We start from the raw sequence: 18,004 nt of genomic DNA on the forward strand, positions 1-18,004 counted from the left end.
TGACATAACACTTGTGTTCTTTGATAACAAAGCCAGTTTATCTTAATATTTGGAATTCTTCACTGTGCTTTGCTAATTAGACTTAAATTGTAAAGACTTGGTTTTTAAATAACAGTGGAGGAAAGTTTACTTGGAGAGATTTGCACACATTTTAAGCAATTCAAGTTTTCATAGCTAGTTAAATATAACTGAAGAAAATTTAAATAGTAATTTGGGGAAAATGTGGCAAAATCAATTTTGGTTCATATATTTGAAATTCATCCTGTAAAATCTAAGAGTAGTCAAAATGCTCTGCAGAAGTTTCCTTGTGTGTGTCACATGTGTGTGAAAAGTCATTAAGTTTAGAATAAAATAGTGAAACCGTTTTGAAAGTATTTGTATATATAGGTATATGTCTAAATAAATTAGTACTTACATAAATTAATAATATAAATGTTAATACCCATTCGTTTACTTTTAGTTTTTCCTCTTAGTGTTTCTTGGCACCCACTGTATATTTCTCTAGAACTAGGTACTCATAGTCTCTAGGTTATATTAACTATTGTCAAATAATTTTTAGACATGCATGGCTGGTATATGAAAATAAGTTTGTCTTTGATTTCTGCCTCTCTGTAAGGTGGACTCTCAGTACCCCCCTGTTCAGAGACTCATGATCCCAAAGCCAGTTTCCATAGCAGCAAACCGAACTGTTTATTTTAAACCATCTTTGACTCCATCTGGTGAATTAAGGAAGACTAATCAAAGAATAGATAAAGAGTACAGTGTGAGTATGTGTTTATTTTCACTAGTCTTTGAGTATTGATTAATATGAGTAAGAACACATTATAAAGTACAAATAATTTACTGTTGCAGTCTAGCAACTAGATAATGTGTAAAGTTTGTGAATTAGTGATTATGAATTGGTATGGCTTTTAATGGTTGACACCTTGGTCATATCCTGAATTAGTGTTTACTAGCAAGCATTGTTTATATTAAATAATTTTGCCACACTACCTTTATTTGTGTGTTTTGTCTGTGTTGTTGAGCTGTTTGAAAATTTCAGATATCATGACTGTTCACCCAGAGTACTTTGGTATACTATATGATACACTAATATCTCCTATGTTACCATGTTTAAGAAAGTTAATGTCAGTTCCTTCCTAATATTATCTAATAATCTAGTTCATATGTTGTTTATAGCTGCTGTTTTTTTGCCACTGCTTAGCTTGTGTGATCTTAATTCCCCAACCAGGGATTGAACCCTGGGGCTCTGGCAGTAAAAGTACCGAGTCCTAACCACTGGGTAGTCAGGGAGTTCCCTGTAGCTGCTTTTTTGAGCCTGTATCCAAACAAGTATGTTACTTATGGTTTTGTCTTTCTAGACCTCAAATCTTTACCCTCACCACACTGTATTTATTTTTATATAACTTCTTTATTGAGATATGATTCTCATACCTTGCTGTTCACCTTAAAGTTGAGAGCTCAGTGGATTTAGTGCGTTTACAGTTCATCTTTGTTACTTGTCAGTTGTAGAACATTCTCATCGTCCTCTCCCCCACATCTCATATCCATTAGTCGTCACTTCCCACCCCTCCACCTCCAGCCTGAGGCAGCCGTTTTTCTTTCTCTTTAGATTTACTTATCTGGACATTTCATATATATGAAATCTTAAAATAAGTAGTTCTTAGTGTTTGGCTTATTCCACATTTTCATCATTAGCATAATGTTTTTAGGTTCACGTCATATCAGACCATCAGTCCTTTTTATTGCTGAATAATATTTCATTGTTTAGATGTAGCGATTTTGTTTATCCATTCATCAGTTGAGGGACATTTGGGTTCTTTTCACTTTTTCACTGTAATGAATACTGCAATGAACTTTGATACAAGTGCCAGTTTTTTTGTGGACATCGATATTTTTCTCTTGGGTCTTACACCCTGGAGTAGAATTGCTAGGCACATTGGTATTTGAAAAGGCCAGATCATTTGTCCTCTACTTTGTCTCATATCCTGGGTCTGTGTGTTTTCCTGTGTCATTTAACTAAAGTGTGTTCTTTTTCCATTTATAAAACATCTTCCTATTTGTGCCTTTGTTGGTTTAAGCTTATTGAATCTTCATGACAACTCAATTTCTTGAAAAATTTCAAACTGAAATTGAGAGAATAGTACGGTATTTACCTATTTCCTTTAATTTGACTCACCCGTCTTTAACATTTTGTCATATTTGCTTTATCAGACTTTTAAAAAATAATTTGAACATAATTTTGGACTTGCAGGAAAAATCTTAAGAAGTCCACGTTTTAATACATTTGCTTTATCTTTTTCTGTATTTCTACAAACAAGAAATTCCCTCACATACCTGAAGAAGTTACCCAGACCAGAAAGAAACTTATCATCAAAAAAAAAAAAAAGAAAGAAACCTATCATCAGTACAGTACTGTTAGTTGCAAATTTTGTTAAGATGCCAGTTGTCCCAAAAGAACAAAAATGGAAGATCATGTCTTAAATTTGTCAAATCTCTTTATCGCCTTTAGTCTAGAACGGGTTTTTTGGTTTTTGGGGGGTTTGTTTTTTGGTATTTCATAACATTGATATTTCTGAAGGAGTACAAGGATGTTTGTTGGCCCATGATTAGATTCTGGTTAGGCACCTTTGGTAGTAATACCACAGAACAAATTCTGAACTCTTCTCAGTATCATATTACAGGGCACTTTCTGCCAGTTTGTCCCGCACTGATGTTGTGATCAGCAGTTTAGGTGGTGTCAATGGGATTTCTTCACTGTGAAGTTGCTAGTATTGTACCTTTTATAACTAATAAGATAACTTTGAGAGTATAAATATCCTTTTTACCCACCACTGTTAGCAGTTTTGATGATATTTGCCTGAATCTTTTATTTGTAGATGCCAAATGGTGGTTTTCTAATTCTACTATTTCTTCTACCTTTATGAAGTTGGTTTTCTACTGTAGGAAGTTTTCTCTATGTATGTATTTCTCTATGTATTTATTTGTTTAAGTCAGTGTAAATTCTTAAATTTGATAAGATTGTAATCCTTTACTAGCATTATTTATTTTGATGCTCACTGTCCCATATTTGGCCTTTGAACTGGCTCATGTCCTTTTAATATTTTCACATCATTTTCAAGCACTTAGTTGCTTTTTAATATTGTAAAACAACCGAGGCTCATCTTGTGAGTTTTCAGCCCCAACCCTGAAATCAGCCATTTCTCCAAGGAACCCTGATTCCTTTAGATGGAAGAACTCTTTAAGTTGCAGAGAATCATTTCAAAAGGACCATCCGTGTAAATTTGATTGCACATTTAATAGGCCATAAGTAAAAGTATTTGTGTGGTTGATAATGTGTATTAAATTTGTATGCTACAGTTTTGTTTAAAAGACAGTTGTGCTTATTATCAGTTTACGTATATAATCTCACTGTAACTCTTGGTCATCATTCAGGTGACAGGGTATAAGTTGTAGATTTTAAAATTCATTAACTAAACAACTGTCAAATTCCTGCTTCCAAATATTAAAGTTCACAGATAAAAAGGTGGTGTTAAAATTAAATAAGCAGCTATGTAAATATGTTCTTTTTTTTTTAGACTGATTATGAAAAAAATACAACACCAGGACAAAATAGAGAGCAACAAGAAAGGTAATGTCATCTTTATAGTGAAGCTTCTTTATATTTTTGGTAAGGCCTATATTTGATATGTATCTGCCTTCTTGAAGATTAAAAAGTTTAAAGAAATAGAAACTACACATAGAAATCTACACACATAGAAAACTACACATAGAAATCTGTGAGCTTTTAAGATCACATTCAGCTGAAAATTTATTTTCTTAATTGTTGGCAGATCGATTTTTTTTTAGTATTAATTAACAAGTTATGGACCAGAGTAATATATCATTTGTTTTAATTTTCTTTTTCTTTGCCTAGTGGCTTTTCTTATCCAAATTTCAGTGTGTCTGCAGCCAATGGTATATCTCCTGGAGTAGGTGGTGGAGGTGGCAAGATGAGACGAGAGAGAACACGTGTTGTGGCATCTAAACCTCAAGAGAAGGAGGTAAGGTTACACTCTTTAATATGTATTTTGAAGTATCTTAATACCTTGAAGTTCATTATTAAAAGTTTTGATGTGGTGATGAGGGGACACCTGGAGGTCCCTTGGAAGGATGAGGTTAGGAGAGACCCAGCACAGGAATTATCTGCCATTGAAACAGTTCCTTAAAAGCGTGTGTGTGTGTGTTTTAAACTATCAGGCTTTTTAAACCATCTTCACTGTGACCTAATCTAATACCTTAAATTTCTTGGGTATCACTAGGCTAAAGCCATAATTTTTCAAATAAAACTACTGCAATTGAAATTATTTGACCATTAAAATACTATTATGTAGTTAGGTTTTGCCCATTCTTGAAACATGATGTGTTTGTCTCATGGGCCTTTTCCTTACTATTTGTGAAATTTATCAGTTTTGCAAAAAATAGCAGGTTTTCCCTGTTACATATTTATCCAGTATGAAGACTCAGCACAGCCCATTCTGCAGGGTGCATTTGGGTTGATTCCTATACACGCCAGTGTGAGCATATATGCACATCTCCCCCAGCACACATGCAGTACTTTCTCCAGGCTACTTGTCTAGGAATGGAATTGTTGGGTTGTAGGGGATGATACACATCTTGCCTTATTGCTCTTCAGGGTAGTTTTATAGTTTAATGCTTCTACATAACAGTATATAGATCTGGTTTTCCTTTATTTTTACCAGTACTTGATTTCTTTTCTTTTTAATATTAATGTTATGAATGTGAAGTGGTATGCCATTGGATTTTTAATTTGCATTTCCTTCTTTACTAGGGTGAGGAGACATCATTTTGTGAGTTTCTTGGCCATTTTGCGTTTTCTCTTGACCCACTTTTTTTCCCCTTTGGGTTCTTTTACTGGGAAGAATTCTTTATGTATACTGAACTTGAAAGTTTGAAAACGATAAGGACTAACTGGAGATTGGTTAAATTAACTTTTCTGTCTAGGTTGCACTGTATATTTTCTAACTACGTGGAGTTGCATCTGGGTCCATTTCAGTCTTCTGTAAATCAGTTTCAGCCTAGCTCAGTCTTTGAAGTTATTTACATCGTACTTTGATTTGTGCTTTTTTTCCTAATTGAAATTGTATTTGTGACTTTCTCATTGACCCATGAGGAATTAAGAGTATGTTTTTAGGTTTTTAAGTAGGAGGTCTTCTGTAACAGTTTCTGTTGACTGAAATTAACGTTTTGATTGAAAAATTGCTCTCTGTGTGTGTGTCCTTCGTATCTATTGGTATTTTGTTTTGCAGCCTTGCTTAGAGTGAGAGGTCTGTGTTTTTCATGATTTTTTTTTTTTTAATCTCCCCTTTTCCAGTATGAGAGTCCTGGGCTTGTGCCTCTCTGACTTATCAGAAGCTTGACTTTAGCAGTTTGGGCTTTCTGCCATATGCCTGTTGGGTTCTGATATTTGAGATCATGCTGGGGACCTTGGCTCAGTTACGGGTCTTGAGACTCTTTGCCTTTAGGTTCTACTTGTTGCTGCACTAGAGTGTGGGGAAGGGAGGGAATGTATTATTGCATTACAACATCTTAAAAATCAAGTTGATCATGTAGCATATAAAATTTTGTACTTAGCAAATTTTTCTTTTCTGCTTGAAACTCTTTATATTGATTTGATTCATTACATTTAGAAAATGAGTTATTTGCCTTGCCTGTGTATACATAACAAAGTGAGTATCTCATTAATAAAGGATTAGTTAATTCTTTAGAAAAGATTTTATATTTATTAGTAAAATGTGTGGCCCTACCTTCTTAAAAGTTTATCCTGATAAGAGGAAAGCATTAGCTTGGTTTATTGTTTACCAGGTGATAGATTGTAAGTTTTATTTCCCTGTAGTTTCTGTTTTTAAAGATACAGTTTCTAGGATCTTCAGCTGTAGCTTAGACTGATCTATATAGCTCAGTTTTAGCTGTCTTGCAGATAGATATGTGTTTAATATAACTTTGCTGCTTTGAGACATTTGGAGGGGGGTTAAAAATTTGTTGACTTTTACTATCTGGTTTACTGTGAGGAGTTTTATGAAAATCAAACCGCCTTTATCACTTTCTCCCTTCTCTGGACCCCCCACTCTGTTCCTGCCAACTGCTGGTTTTGCACCCCAGGATGCCTCCCCTAACCTGTCTGTCCCTGCTTTGTTCCACTCTCAAGTTACGGTCTCCACATTTCTGAGGAAAGAGATACTAATAATTTGTGGCTGCCCAAATTGGTTTCCTAGCCTGTGGGGTTTCTCCCCCAAAACTTTTCATCTTATATTGGAATACTGCTGATTTAGGTAATGTTGGGATAGTCTCAGGTAGACAGCAAAGGTAGACGTGAAGTTCTGAGGCTGTATGATATATGTTTAACTTTTTAAATGACTCACAGACTGTTTTCCCCAAAGCAATTGTAACAGCAGTGGATGGGGCTTTTGTTACTCTACATCTTTATCAATAATTGATTGTCATCTTTTAAATTTTAGCCATTCTGCTTTGTGTATGACGATGTCTCATTGTAATTTTAATTTGCCTTTCCCTCTTAATATTTTGTTCTTGTTTATGTGTTTATTGGCCATAATATCTTCTTTTGAGAAGTGTTAGTTTAGAACTTTTGGTCTTTTAAAAATTGGGTTGTCTTACTATTACTGAGTTGTAGGAACTCTATAAATTCTAGATCCAAGTACTTTGTCAAGATATGTGTCTTAAAATATTTTCTCCCAGTCTGACTTGCCTATTCCTTTTTCTAACAGTATTTTCTGATTAGCAGATGTTCTAACTTTCATGAAGTCTGAACTTAAACATTTTTCCCGTTATATTTACTAAGAAACCTATCCCTGTCTACAAAAAAAGTCTTCCTGTGTTTTCCTCTGGAATATTTATAGTGGTGCTTCTGTTGGGAAGATTTTCCCAGTTTTCTTTTTGATTTCGTATATGGTCCATAGATTATTTAGAAGTGGATTTAGTCATGATTTTAATGTTTTGAAATGTATTGAGACTTGCTTTGTACCCGAGCACATGGTCTGCTTGTTGAGTCTTGACCATTGTGTATTCCGTGGTTGCTAAGTGTCAGATACGATGACTGATACTAATTCTAACATCATCTTTGTTCTTACTGAATTTTGTGGGGAGTGGGGAAGGGAGGTATGTGTCTAGTGAATTGTTGAGATATGAGTTAAAAGTTGGCAGTTTTTACTTGGTGAATTTGTCTTTTTCCTGTTAATTATGGCATTTTTTGCTTGTTTATCTTGAGGCCCTCTTTGGTATGTACACCTTATCTAAGGTGGCCTCTCAATAATTTGCCCCTTTTAATATTACTAAATGTCCTTTAAAAAAGTCTTTGGAAATATTCTTTGTCTTGAAATCTACTTTATCTGGTATTTAATATAGCCAGCCACTCTGATACTAAAATATGCCTTCTTAGGATTACTGTTTGCAAGTTAAATTTTTGTCCATCCATTAACTTCCAATCTATTTATCTGTCTTTATGTTTAATGTAAGTAAATCTCTTACAGCATGTAATTGAGTCTTGCTTGCCCTTTTTTAAATTTTCTAATTGGCCTATTTACTTATAAATAACATAATTACTCGTATGGTTGGATTAAGGTCTACCTTTTTTATTTTCTATTTTCCCCATTTTTTAATTTCTCTCTTGTTCTTTTTGAAAGCTTCCTTCTTTTGGGTTAATTGGATATTTCTTAGCATTCCATTTTTTGTTGGTTTTATATCTCTGACCCTTCTCCTAATTTACACAGTCCTCTTGGGATTATGGTGTCTTTAACTTTCTAAATTCTACTTTGTGTTAATATGATCATTTCCTATAAGATTTAAGAATCTTGTAACTTTATAGTTTGATTTACCACCCCTTTTCCTTGGTATTTTATGCTGTATATCATTTATATTACATTTAGATATGCTGTAAATCCACAATACATTTTTGCTTTACATACTTAATGTGTATTTTAAAGAAACTAAAAGGAAGAGATGTTTACTCACATATTCTCCACTTCTTCCAGAAATCTGAATTTCTGTTTGGTGTCATTTCCCTACACCCTGAAGAACCTGTAGAGCAGGTTTTAGTTTTGTTTTATCTAAGTGCCTTTATTATACACCTGTAGTTTACACAGATTTGCTCTGCCAGAGATTTGGAGAGTTTATATGCAGACTTGGGACTCCCCTTCTGTGGCACTTCATCTCCCCTTATTTTCTAGCTACTGTGGTCACCCTAGTCTGTCCTTTGAATGCCTCAATCAACAGATTTGCAGTTTTCTCTGAATTTCAGCTATGCAGCTGGCACCAACTCAAAGAGGACAAGAAACTCCTCCCTTCTTCTCAGTATCTTCTTCCCTCCAATATCTACTTGCTTTTGGTTGCTTTCTAATGTTTTCAGATGGTTGTTTTTAATATATTGTCAAGCACCTATAATTGTTACTTGTAAGAGCATTGGTTAAATACAAGGTCTTCCACCATTAGCGGAAGTGGAACTCAATTTTTGTCTGTTCTAATATGGGTCATTTGAGACTAGTGGAGATCTTTGCTTACCTTGAAATAAAAACCGAAGCAGTTCACCAAACTCATCAGTACTGATGTTCATCGAATGCTTATGTTACATGCTAAGACCAAAAGTGACTTTGTTTCGTATTTAAACCACAACTCTGATATGTTTTTTTTTTTTTTTCATTTTCACCAGCTAGGAAATTGGTACTGAGGACAGATAGGTTCACAAAGTCACATTTCTGGATGGTGGCACAGCTGGGATTCAAATCTTGTTTAGTTTTTTCTTATTCAAGAGCCTACATTGTTAACACTGCATATGCTACCTCATCCCTGTTTATTCTGAATTTGCATGTAACTGTATCCATTCTAGCTGAAAATACGTTGATACAACAGAATGACACAAAAGATGAAATTTGTCATTATAAAATATGTTGTGTTTTAGGAAGTGGAAGTTCCAGTATTACCGAAGATCTCTCTACCCATCACCAGTTCTTCACTGCCTACCTTCAATTTTAGTTCTTCTGTGATCACAACTTCCTCTCCATCACCCATTAGTCCTTCACAATCATTAACAAATAAGGTAAAAAAAACCATTGTACCACAGAGGTGCTTTTTGTTTTTTCTTTATTTTAAAAAAGCTAATCTGATTAAATCAGTGCTTAATTTTCACTATGGGAATTAACAAGTCAGAAATTTGAGAAAAACGGAAATAGCATTGGCTTTTAAAAAAAAGGTACATCATAATGGGAACATTCTTCAATTCTTGTGAATGTATTAGAGGAAGAGTGTATTGCTGTTTTCAAACAACATTTCCGTTTAAAATACTTTATTTATTTTTGGTTAATAATGAATTTCTGCTTTTTAAAAAAATTTCTCAAGTAGGATTAACATCTTTAGGACTAACATGCTCCTAAAATTTGTATGCTTTTTTTCCTAACTTTTACTTTTTCTGAACATTTTCTTATATATGTTATTTTATTCCCTTAAGTAATTATCTCCCTTCAAGATCATGTATATTCCTCTTCGAAGGGAAGCCAAATCTTAACAACAGTTACATGTTGAGTAGTTTTCAGAAGTTAAAAGTGATTTTTTAAATTTAAAAGGGAAAAAAAATGCTTTTGGCTTCTTTGTAATTTGCTTAAGGTCTATTTCACTGCCAATTTCTTTTTCTAAAAAGCTTTTTGTGTCATTTCTTTAATTTGAAAAACCAGGTACAAGTGACCTCTCCAAACAGCACTGGCAGCCCCTTGTTTAGATTTTCATCTCCAATTGTAAAATCTACTGAGTCAGATGTACTACCTCCGTCATCTGTAAGTAGCAAGCAAAGAGTATTTCATATTGATTGATTCCAAAGGCATACTGTATTTTTAAGCTCTAAGATACCATTGGTGGTAAGAAATGCCATTTTTCTTACCAAAAAAATTCTGGTGTACAGAAAACTTTGAAAATCTATACACAAAATATATGTGTATGTATATATGTATGTATCTTCTCATGTACCATTTGAAAGTTAGGATGGAGATATTTTGGTACCCTTAATTTTCTTTGTATCACCTAAGAAAAAAGGTACTTCTTTGCATACCCATAATACAGTTGTCATACCCAAAAAATGTAACATGATGTTAATAGTAACATCGTGTGCACATTCAGATTTACCCATCAGCCTCAGACTCTCATTTAATTGCTGTTTTGTTTCTCTTGGTACCGGATCCAGTTACAATTAAGACTTAGCAACTAAGTCATATTGCATTTAGTTAGCGTGTCTCTTGGATTGTCTTTAAAGTTGGAAGGTTTTATGTGCCACTGTATATTTGTTTCTTCATAATAAATATTTTGAGTAACAATGGTATATGAGTTGGAGACTTCCCTGGTGGTCAGTGGCTGGGACTCTGCCTGCCAGCTTGTGGCCCCTCCACCCAGTGCAGAGGGCCCAGGTTCGGTCCCTGGTTGGAAAACTGGATCCCGCATACCACAACTGAAACCTGGCATAGCTAAATACATAAATATTAAAAAAAAAAAAAAATAGTACATAAGTTTAATGTTCTAGTTGCCCCATCTCTATTTGGCATGTGTATCATTTTAACATATTCAGTTCAGTCGCTCAGTCGTGTCCGACTCTTTGCGACCCCATAAATTGCAGCACACCAGGCCTCCCTGTCCATCACCAACTCCCGGAGTTCACTCAAACTCACATCCATCGAGTCGGTGATGCCATCCAGCCATCTTATCCTCTGTCATCCCCTTCTCCCCCTCGGAGCATCAGAGTCTTTTCCAGTGAGTCAACTGTTTGCATGAGGTGGCCAAAGTATTGGAGTTTCAGCTTTAGCATCAATCCTTCCAAAGAACACCCAAGGCTGATCTCCTTCAGAATGGACTGGTTGGATCACCTTGCAGTCCAAGGGACTCTCAAGAGCCTTCTCCAACACCACAGTTCAAACGCATCAATTCTTTGGTGCTCAGCTTTCTTCACAGTCCAACTCTCACATCTATACATGACCACAGGAAAAACCAGAGCCTTGACTAGACATGTTACCTTCTGTTTTTTTACTGTGTCCTTGTTTTCTGTTACAACTAGATGTTCCAGATCATTTTGTAATTTCCCTGCCAAATGCCTGAAATCTACTCAATGTCCATGAAGTCTCATTCTTTTTATTAGGAAATGGCATTTAGAAACCCAAAAGTGAGCATCAGGAACACATTATTATTTTATGTAATGCTTTGAATGAAAAAATGCTTTAGAAATTTAAAATGCTCTTGTTAAAGACACACCATTCATTATAAGAAACACTGATTTTAGAGATTTAAAATAGGAAAAACTGTGAATCTTAGAATATGTGAAATCCAGTATACTTTTTGGACTTGAAATAGAGCTTTATATTTGATAGATTGTTTAAAGCTAAATGAACAGTTAAAGGACAACTTCTCTCTCTACAGATTGGATTTACATTTAGTGTGCCTGTGGCAAAAACAACAGAACTTTCTGGCTCTAGTAGTGTTTCAGAACCAATTACAAGTAGTTCAGGTAAGACACTTTTTCTCATAATATTTTACATAAAAATTGGTTAATATTTCAAATTACTTATTTTACCTTTGGTCATTCTTGTAAATGCTTTTATGTGAATATAATTAGCTCCCTAAATGTGAATAAGTTACAGCTTGTGAAGGGGATGGTCACAATAGCAAATTTATCCAGTCTTTGTTTAATCCCAAAAAAGTGACAGTTTATTATAAATGAAATCTCAATACAAGAAATTCAGGGGTGTTCCACATTGTAATTACAGTGGATTCCATCTCAAGAGTTTCTCTTGAGTTCACAAGCATTTTTATGCATAAGGATTGTATTAGCCTCTGCAGACAGTAGTAGTACATAATTTCTCAAAAAAAATGGGCTATTTCTCAAAAAATTATCTATCTGAATAGATAAATAGACCATAGGAATTTGCTGTGGTGGTCATGATGTGTGCTCTCAAGTATTGGGTGCTTGGGAAATGAAGAATCATCTGGGCTGAGCTGCTCAGGTCAAGAATTGAGAGGAACGGCTTCTCCCCCAACAAACAGCAAATACAAGCGAACAAGAGGAGAAGTCTGATGCACTTTGAAAATAGCGACTAATTTGTCATGAGATTGAGAGGCAGCTTTAAGGTCTAAAGATTCTTGAGTGCTACGATAAATAACTGGATTTTAATTTGAATGATAGGAAAACATGGCATGATTTTTATACTATGCAGGGCGCAGTGTGAGATGGTTCCTTGGAGTAACAGCAGTGTGTTGAGGGGGTGTGGGTGGGAGAGGGGTATTATGGACTGAGATATCAGTTATGGCGCTGTTGCCTTATTCAGAAGTGTTGACTATCTGCTGAGTTTGGGAATCTTAAAAAACTAGATCTTCCCTTATAGATAGATTAAAAAAAAAATCAGAATATCAAAGAACCAGGACCCATAAGCTGAGAAGGTCTTTGATTTGTATGGTCTGGAAGACAAGAGTATAGATAGGTTCTGCAAGTAGCACAGAATAAGAATTTTACTGGTATGTTTGCAGTCCTAACTTCTGTTGAATAAAACAGCCCTGTGTACGAGAAAGTAACAAGTATATTTCGGGTGTACTTAACATGTGATTTTTCTTTCTTTAATGTTACTGTGAATTCAAGAAAGAATAAATCCATTCAAATTGCATTTTCATGCCTGGTTATGAGGGAAAGGCATTAAAATGCTTCCATTTTTACTAATGCTTTACTAATGATCCCTGAATGAGTAACAGTTTGTTAAAACTTTTATGTTTCATTACATGTGGGGAAATTACTCAAGAGATTTTAAGACGTGTATTTTAAGTAGTATATATAAAATTGTTCTTACATTGACACCTCTGTTTCTTACCACTTTGGTAATTGAAAAGCTGATTGAAAATGTGGAAGTCATGGTTAATTACTGTATGATAGGAGCTAATTTTCACATTATCATCTTTTTCCGTCTCTTTGAGTACACTTGAAGAAATCCTTAAAATTTACCTTAAATTCTAAAAGCAATTCAGTTTTGACTGTAAAGGAATATAGAATGTGATAATGCATAAAAGCCGATTTTTCTTTGTTTTAACACAGTTGTAAGAAGTAGGTATGGTGTTTTGGTTTTTGCACATTTTTATTATTGAGGTGAAATTGAGATAAGATGTAATCATGGGCTTCTCTAGTGGCTCAGTGGTAAAGAACCCGCCTGCCAAGGCAGCAGACACAGGTTCGATCCTTGAGTTGAGAAGATTCCTGGAGAGGGAAATGGCAACCCACTCCAGTATGCTTGCCTGGGAAACCCCATGGACACAGGAGCCTGGCGGGCTACAGTCCATGGGGTTGCAGAGACAGACATGATTTAGAGACTAAACAATGACAGGAACGAAGTTGATCATTTAAAGGGAAACATTCAGTGGCGTTTACTACATGGACAGCGTTGTGCAGTCACCACCTTAACTAGTACAAAACACGTTTATCACTCCTAAACCTAACCAGTTTGTCTCCATTTCCTGTACCCCTAACTGCTGGCAGCTAGTGATCCATGTTCTATTTCTGTGTATCCACCTGTTCTGGAATCACACAGTGTGACTGTCTGCATCTGGCTTCTCAATGTTTCAAGGTTCATCTGTGTCGTAACGTGTACTGTTAGCATCATTCCTTTGTGGCTGAAAGACGCTGCGCTCTTTTGATACACCATAACTTACCTGTTTGTTTGTTGGTGGACATCTGGGTTATTCCATCTTTTGACTATTGTGAATAGTGTTGCTAATAAAAGTACATGTGCTTGTATTTGTTTCAATACTGGCTTCAGTACTTTAGAGGATGTACCTAGGAATGGAGTTAACAGGTCAGATGGTAGTCCTACATTTAACTTTTTGAGGAATTAAGGAAACTTATTCTCAGCAGCCAGCCTGTTTCACATTCGCACCAGTAGGACTCTCCATGTTCTCACCATGCTTATTCTTTTCCTTTTTTTGATGATAGCCGTCCTAGTGGGTATGAAGCAATGCTTCATTGTGGTTTTGATTTGCATTTATTTCCCTGAGGACTATGTTTAGCTTTCTTTTTTCTTTTTAATGGAGAAAGATTGCAGGACCAAGCAAGGACGATGGATGGCTTGTGCTTTAAAAAACTTGACTTTGTGTTTAGCATCTTCTCATGTGCTTTTGGCCTTTTACATATCTTCTTGAGAGAAATGTCTGTTTAAGTCCTTTGACCATTTTTTAAATTGGTTTCTCGTTGTATTGCTGAGTTATTTGCCTTTTTGTATAGTCTGGCTACTAGATCTTTATCAGATATGTGATTGGCAAGTATTTTTTTCCTGTTCAGTTGATTGTCTTGTTACTTTCTTGCTTATGTCCTTGGATGCGGAGATTGCTAATTTTAGTGGTTTAGTTTTTTTCTTGTGCTTTTGGTGGCCTAAGAATTCATTGTCATGGTCATGAAGATGTACCTCCTACGTTTTCTTTTCAAGAGTTTTATGGTTTTAGTTCTCTTGTTTAGATCATCAATCCATTTTGAATTAATTTTTGCTCATGATGTGAAGTAAGGGTAGATAGGTTTTCTTTAACTGCTTTACCCATTACTACTAAATTGGTGAAAACTTAAAAAAACCTGGTTATTTATACTTTTGAAAATCTCAGGCGTTCTCAGAAATAGAGTAGTAGACTACATCCCCAGATGCACTTCACTGAGCTTCAGCCTTTGCCATTTTGTGACCAGTCTTGTTTTTCCTACCTTCACTACTCCGCTCACACACACAGATGCAACTGCCAGGTAATTTTCAAACGATGCTTCATCTGTAAACAGAAGCACTCCCCCTTAAAAATGTGTTGACAAAATGATCATCATACTCACAGTGTAGAGTATTTTAAGTATAAGGATATTATACTTATTTTAAGTATATGTTCATTTTAACAAGTTTGGGAAACATAAAAAGTAACAGCATTACTCTAGATGTAAACAGGCACAATCTTCTGGACTTTCTAACCTACTCTTTCCCGTAACTATTCTTCTGAGAATGATTTTTGTGGCTGCATAGCATTCCATCATGTCAGTGTTCTGTAATTTATGTAGCTAGACCCTTTTATCACGTATTTATCATTCAGGTTTTCAGCATAATAACTGACAGGTATTTTCAATCATAGGGTGAATTTTTAGAAGTATCTGACTTAATCATTTTTAAAAGCTTTAAACATTTTTAAAAATTCAAAAAACTTTATTTTTGACTGTACTGGGTCTTCTTTGCTGCACACGGACTTTTGTAGTCCGGCAAGCAGGGGCTGCTCTCTGCTTCTTGTCTTGGTGGCTTCTCTCTTGGGGGAGCACAGGCTCTGGAGGGTGCGCAGGCCTCAGTAGGTGTGGTTCGTGGGCTTACTTACCCCAGGGCATGTGGAATCTTCCTGGACCAAGCAATTGAACCCATGTTCCCTGCATTGGCAGGCTGATTCCTAACCACTGGACCACCAGGAAAGTCTGAATGTTGTTTTTACATCAGTTGTTAAAGTTTCTGTATAATCAGGCATATTTCATACAGTGTTTGAGCGTGTCCCAGTTGCCATATCTTCTGTAAGCTTTGTTTTGATTATCTTGATTACTGGTGAACTCATTGACTCTTATCATTATAGTGGATGTATAACTGACTCATTTATAGGTTATATATAGTTTATATATATATTTGTTTACTCTTTTGGAGGAGAGATGTACAGTCCTTCGTTGTTCATTATCTTTGGGTTATGGTAATTTTTTTTCTGTTTTTTAGAAGTTGATTGAAAGATCTTTCTAATGCATGTAACTTGCTTTTTCTTGTCGTAATATCTTTTACAATTACAAAAATTTACAGCTCAAGATACCACTGCAGTGAACAGTACAAGCTATAAGAAGAAGCAAGATGAAGATTGCGAGAGCCCTTTCAGAGCGGCGAAAACCCTGAAAGAAGGAAGTGTCTTAGATGTTCTGAAGAGCCCGGGTGAGATGCCCTTGAGATAGTCAGAAATCTTAATTATAAAATCATGATTTCATCTCAGTATCTTTTGTTACACTTTGTTGTACTTCAGGCTTTTAAAAAATGGTGTCTTGTCTTTTGAATGTAGTGATAGTTCAGGTGTAAATTTTTTAGGCGAAAGACCTTAGAAACTATTCCTTTAGAATTCAAGGACTGCACTAAAATGGAATCTCTAAGAGGCAAGTATAGAAGAAAAAAATGTGAATTGCATGTTGAGATGGGCCAGTAATTAGAAAAAGTAGATAAACTTGATGATATACCTGGACATGTCTCTCTCTGAGAGCATTGAACTGCCTTGTCCTCAGATTACTCCCCAGTTGTGGTGTGTATATAACAAAGCCAAGTGGAAAGAAAACATTGGCTAATTGTAACACTGTGCATGTAGGGGCGGGGGGAGGGTAGTACTGGAAAAGAAATAAGATATGAATGCTGGTGGGTAATATTTGAAGATGATGACTAGAAGTAAGTGCTCAAATAGGAATGGGTTTTCAGTTTGAAAATCAGAGGATAGCATAATTCCAACTGGGATGTATACAATAAGAATATAAAAGGATTTATAAGATAATGTAGTAGCTTTGAAAGAGTTTAGATTTATCCAGTACATGTGTTCATGTATAGGTGAATAGGAGTTTCAGTAATAAGGTTGGCTGCTACAAGATATAGAGAGATTGGGGGTTGGGGAGGTTTGGTGTAGCTCCCATTTCATAGATTAGTATACTGCTTACTGGAGTCTCAGTATAGATGATTTTATGCTATAGGCAGAGCTCCAGAACCCTGTGCTGGGATGAACCAAGTGGTAGCATCAAGTGCATATATTATAGTCTATCATCATAGAAGTTTCACTCTGCCTGGATCCATAATGCCCACTCCCTCTTTTAAACTGTTTCAGAAAGCAAAAATTTGGAGTAGTTATATGTTCTCTTGAGGGAAATTTTAAAAATCCAAAAAGAAAAAACTGTAACACCTTGAAGTGGTTGCTGTTAGAATTTTGCCAACTTCCGTGACTCAGGTTAATCATTAACAAAACAGTACATTGTTGTCTGTTGGGAGTAACTGAAGCATTTGGAATTGCTTTGTCTTTCAGGGAAAAATAGCTCTAGGTTGGATTATTTCTTGGTGCCACTAAAAGCCTCTAACAACCTTCTATATCATCTTTTCCTCTGTTTTTCTTTCCTTTGATGCTACCGTCTAGAGGGTTTTTTGGTGAATGTAGAATAAATGTTAATTGGTCCAAAGTAAAAGGATTGAAAGGTGGTTTCTCCAAATAAAGTATAGCTTGAGTGAATCAATTAAATGATACCACAAAACCTTTCCTCATTATTTCATGATTGTACCTGTATACCTTCAGTTCAGTTCAGTCGCTCAGTCATGTCTGACTCTTTGCAACCCCATGGACTGTAGCCTGCTGGGCTCCTCTGTCCATGGGATTCTCCAGGCAAGAATACTGGAATGATTAGCCATTCCCTTCCTGGATCTTCCTGACCCAGGAATCGAACCAGGGTTTCCTGCATTGGCAGGCGGATTCTTTACCGTCAAAGCCACCTGGGAAGCCCCCCAAGTCATAAATTAGGTGTTGACTGAACTATAGTAAACTAAAATTCCTAGAGGAGGATGATACACTATAAACAAAACACCTTCTGTAGACTTTTAACTGGGTTGTCGGTTATTAACTATGTAATTAGTACTAGAAATACAGCTTAGGTGAAAACTCGCAAGTAGTTCTTGGATTGTAATAATTCTGTAATTAAGGTAAAAAATGTTTTCTCCCAGGAATAATATTACTAACAGCTATAAGCATATCACATTATTGGGTTGGCTGAAAAGTTTGTTTTGGGTTTTTCTGTAAGATCTTAACGGAAAAAACCCAAATGAACTTTTTGTCCAGCCCAATATTAATTAATGTTATTAATATTTATTAACAGTAAACAGGGAGACATTCTAATCAAAACATTAACTAATTTTTCCCCTCC

The 18,004-nt window shown here is 35.5% G+C and overlaps 1 protein-coding gene across 1 annotated transcript in view; it reads left to right on the top strand.

The window, feature by feature from the left end:
* NUP153 (nucleoporin 153) overlaps positions 1 to 18,004 on the top strand; it is a 67,713-nt gene that overhangs the window by 27,253 nt on the left and 22,456 nt on the right. Inside the window, exons 9-15 of the mRNA XM_069563315.1 lie at positions 617 to 763; positions 3,579 to 3,631; positions 3,917 to 4,043; positions 8,972 to 9,109; positions 9,741 to 9,839; positions 11,464 to 11,551; positions 15,873 to 15,998. Of these exons, the coding sequence (XP_069419416.1) occupies positions 617 to 763; positions 3,579 to 3,631; positions 3,917 to 4,043; positions 8,972 to 9,109; positions 9,741 to 9,839; positions 11,464 to 11,551; positions 15,873 to 15,998 (778 nt within the window). The remainder of the gene's footprint in view (positions 1 to 616; positions 764 to 3,578; positions 3,632 to 3,916; positions 4,044 to 8,971; positions 9,110 to 9,740; positions 9,840 to 11,463; positions 11,552 to 15,872; positions 15,999 to 18,004) is intronic.

Source organism: Ovis canadensis, chromosome 20 (genome assembly GCF_042477335.2).
Source record: "Ovis canadensis isolate MfBH-ARS-UI-01 breed Bighorn chromosome 20, ARS-UI_OviCan_v2, whole genome shotgun sequence".
NCBI lineage: Eukaryota > Metazoa > Chordata > Mammalia > Artiodactyla > Bovidae > Ovis > Ovis canadensis.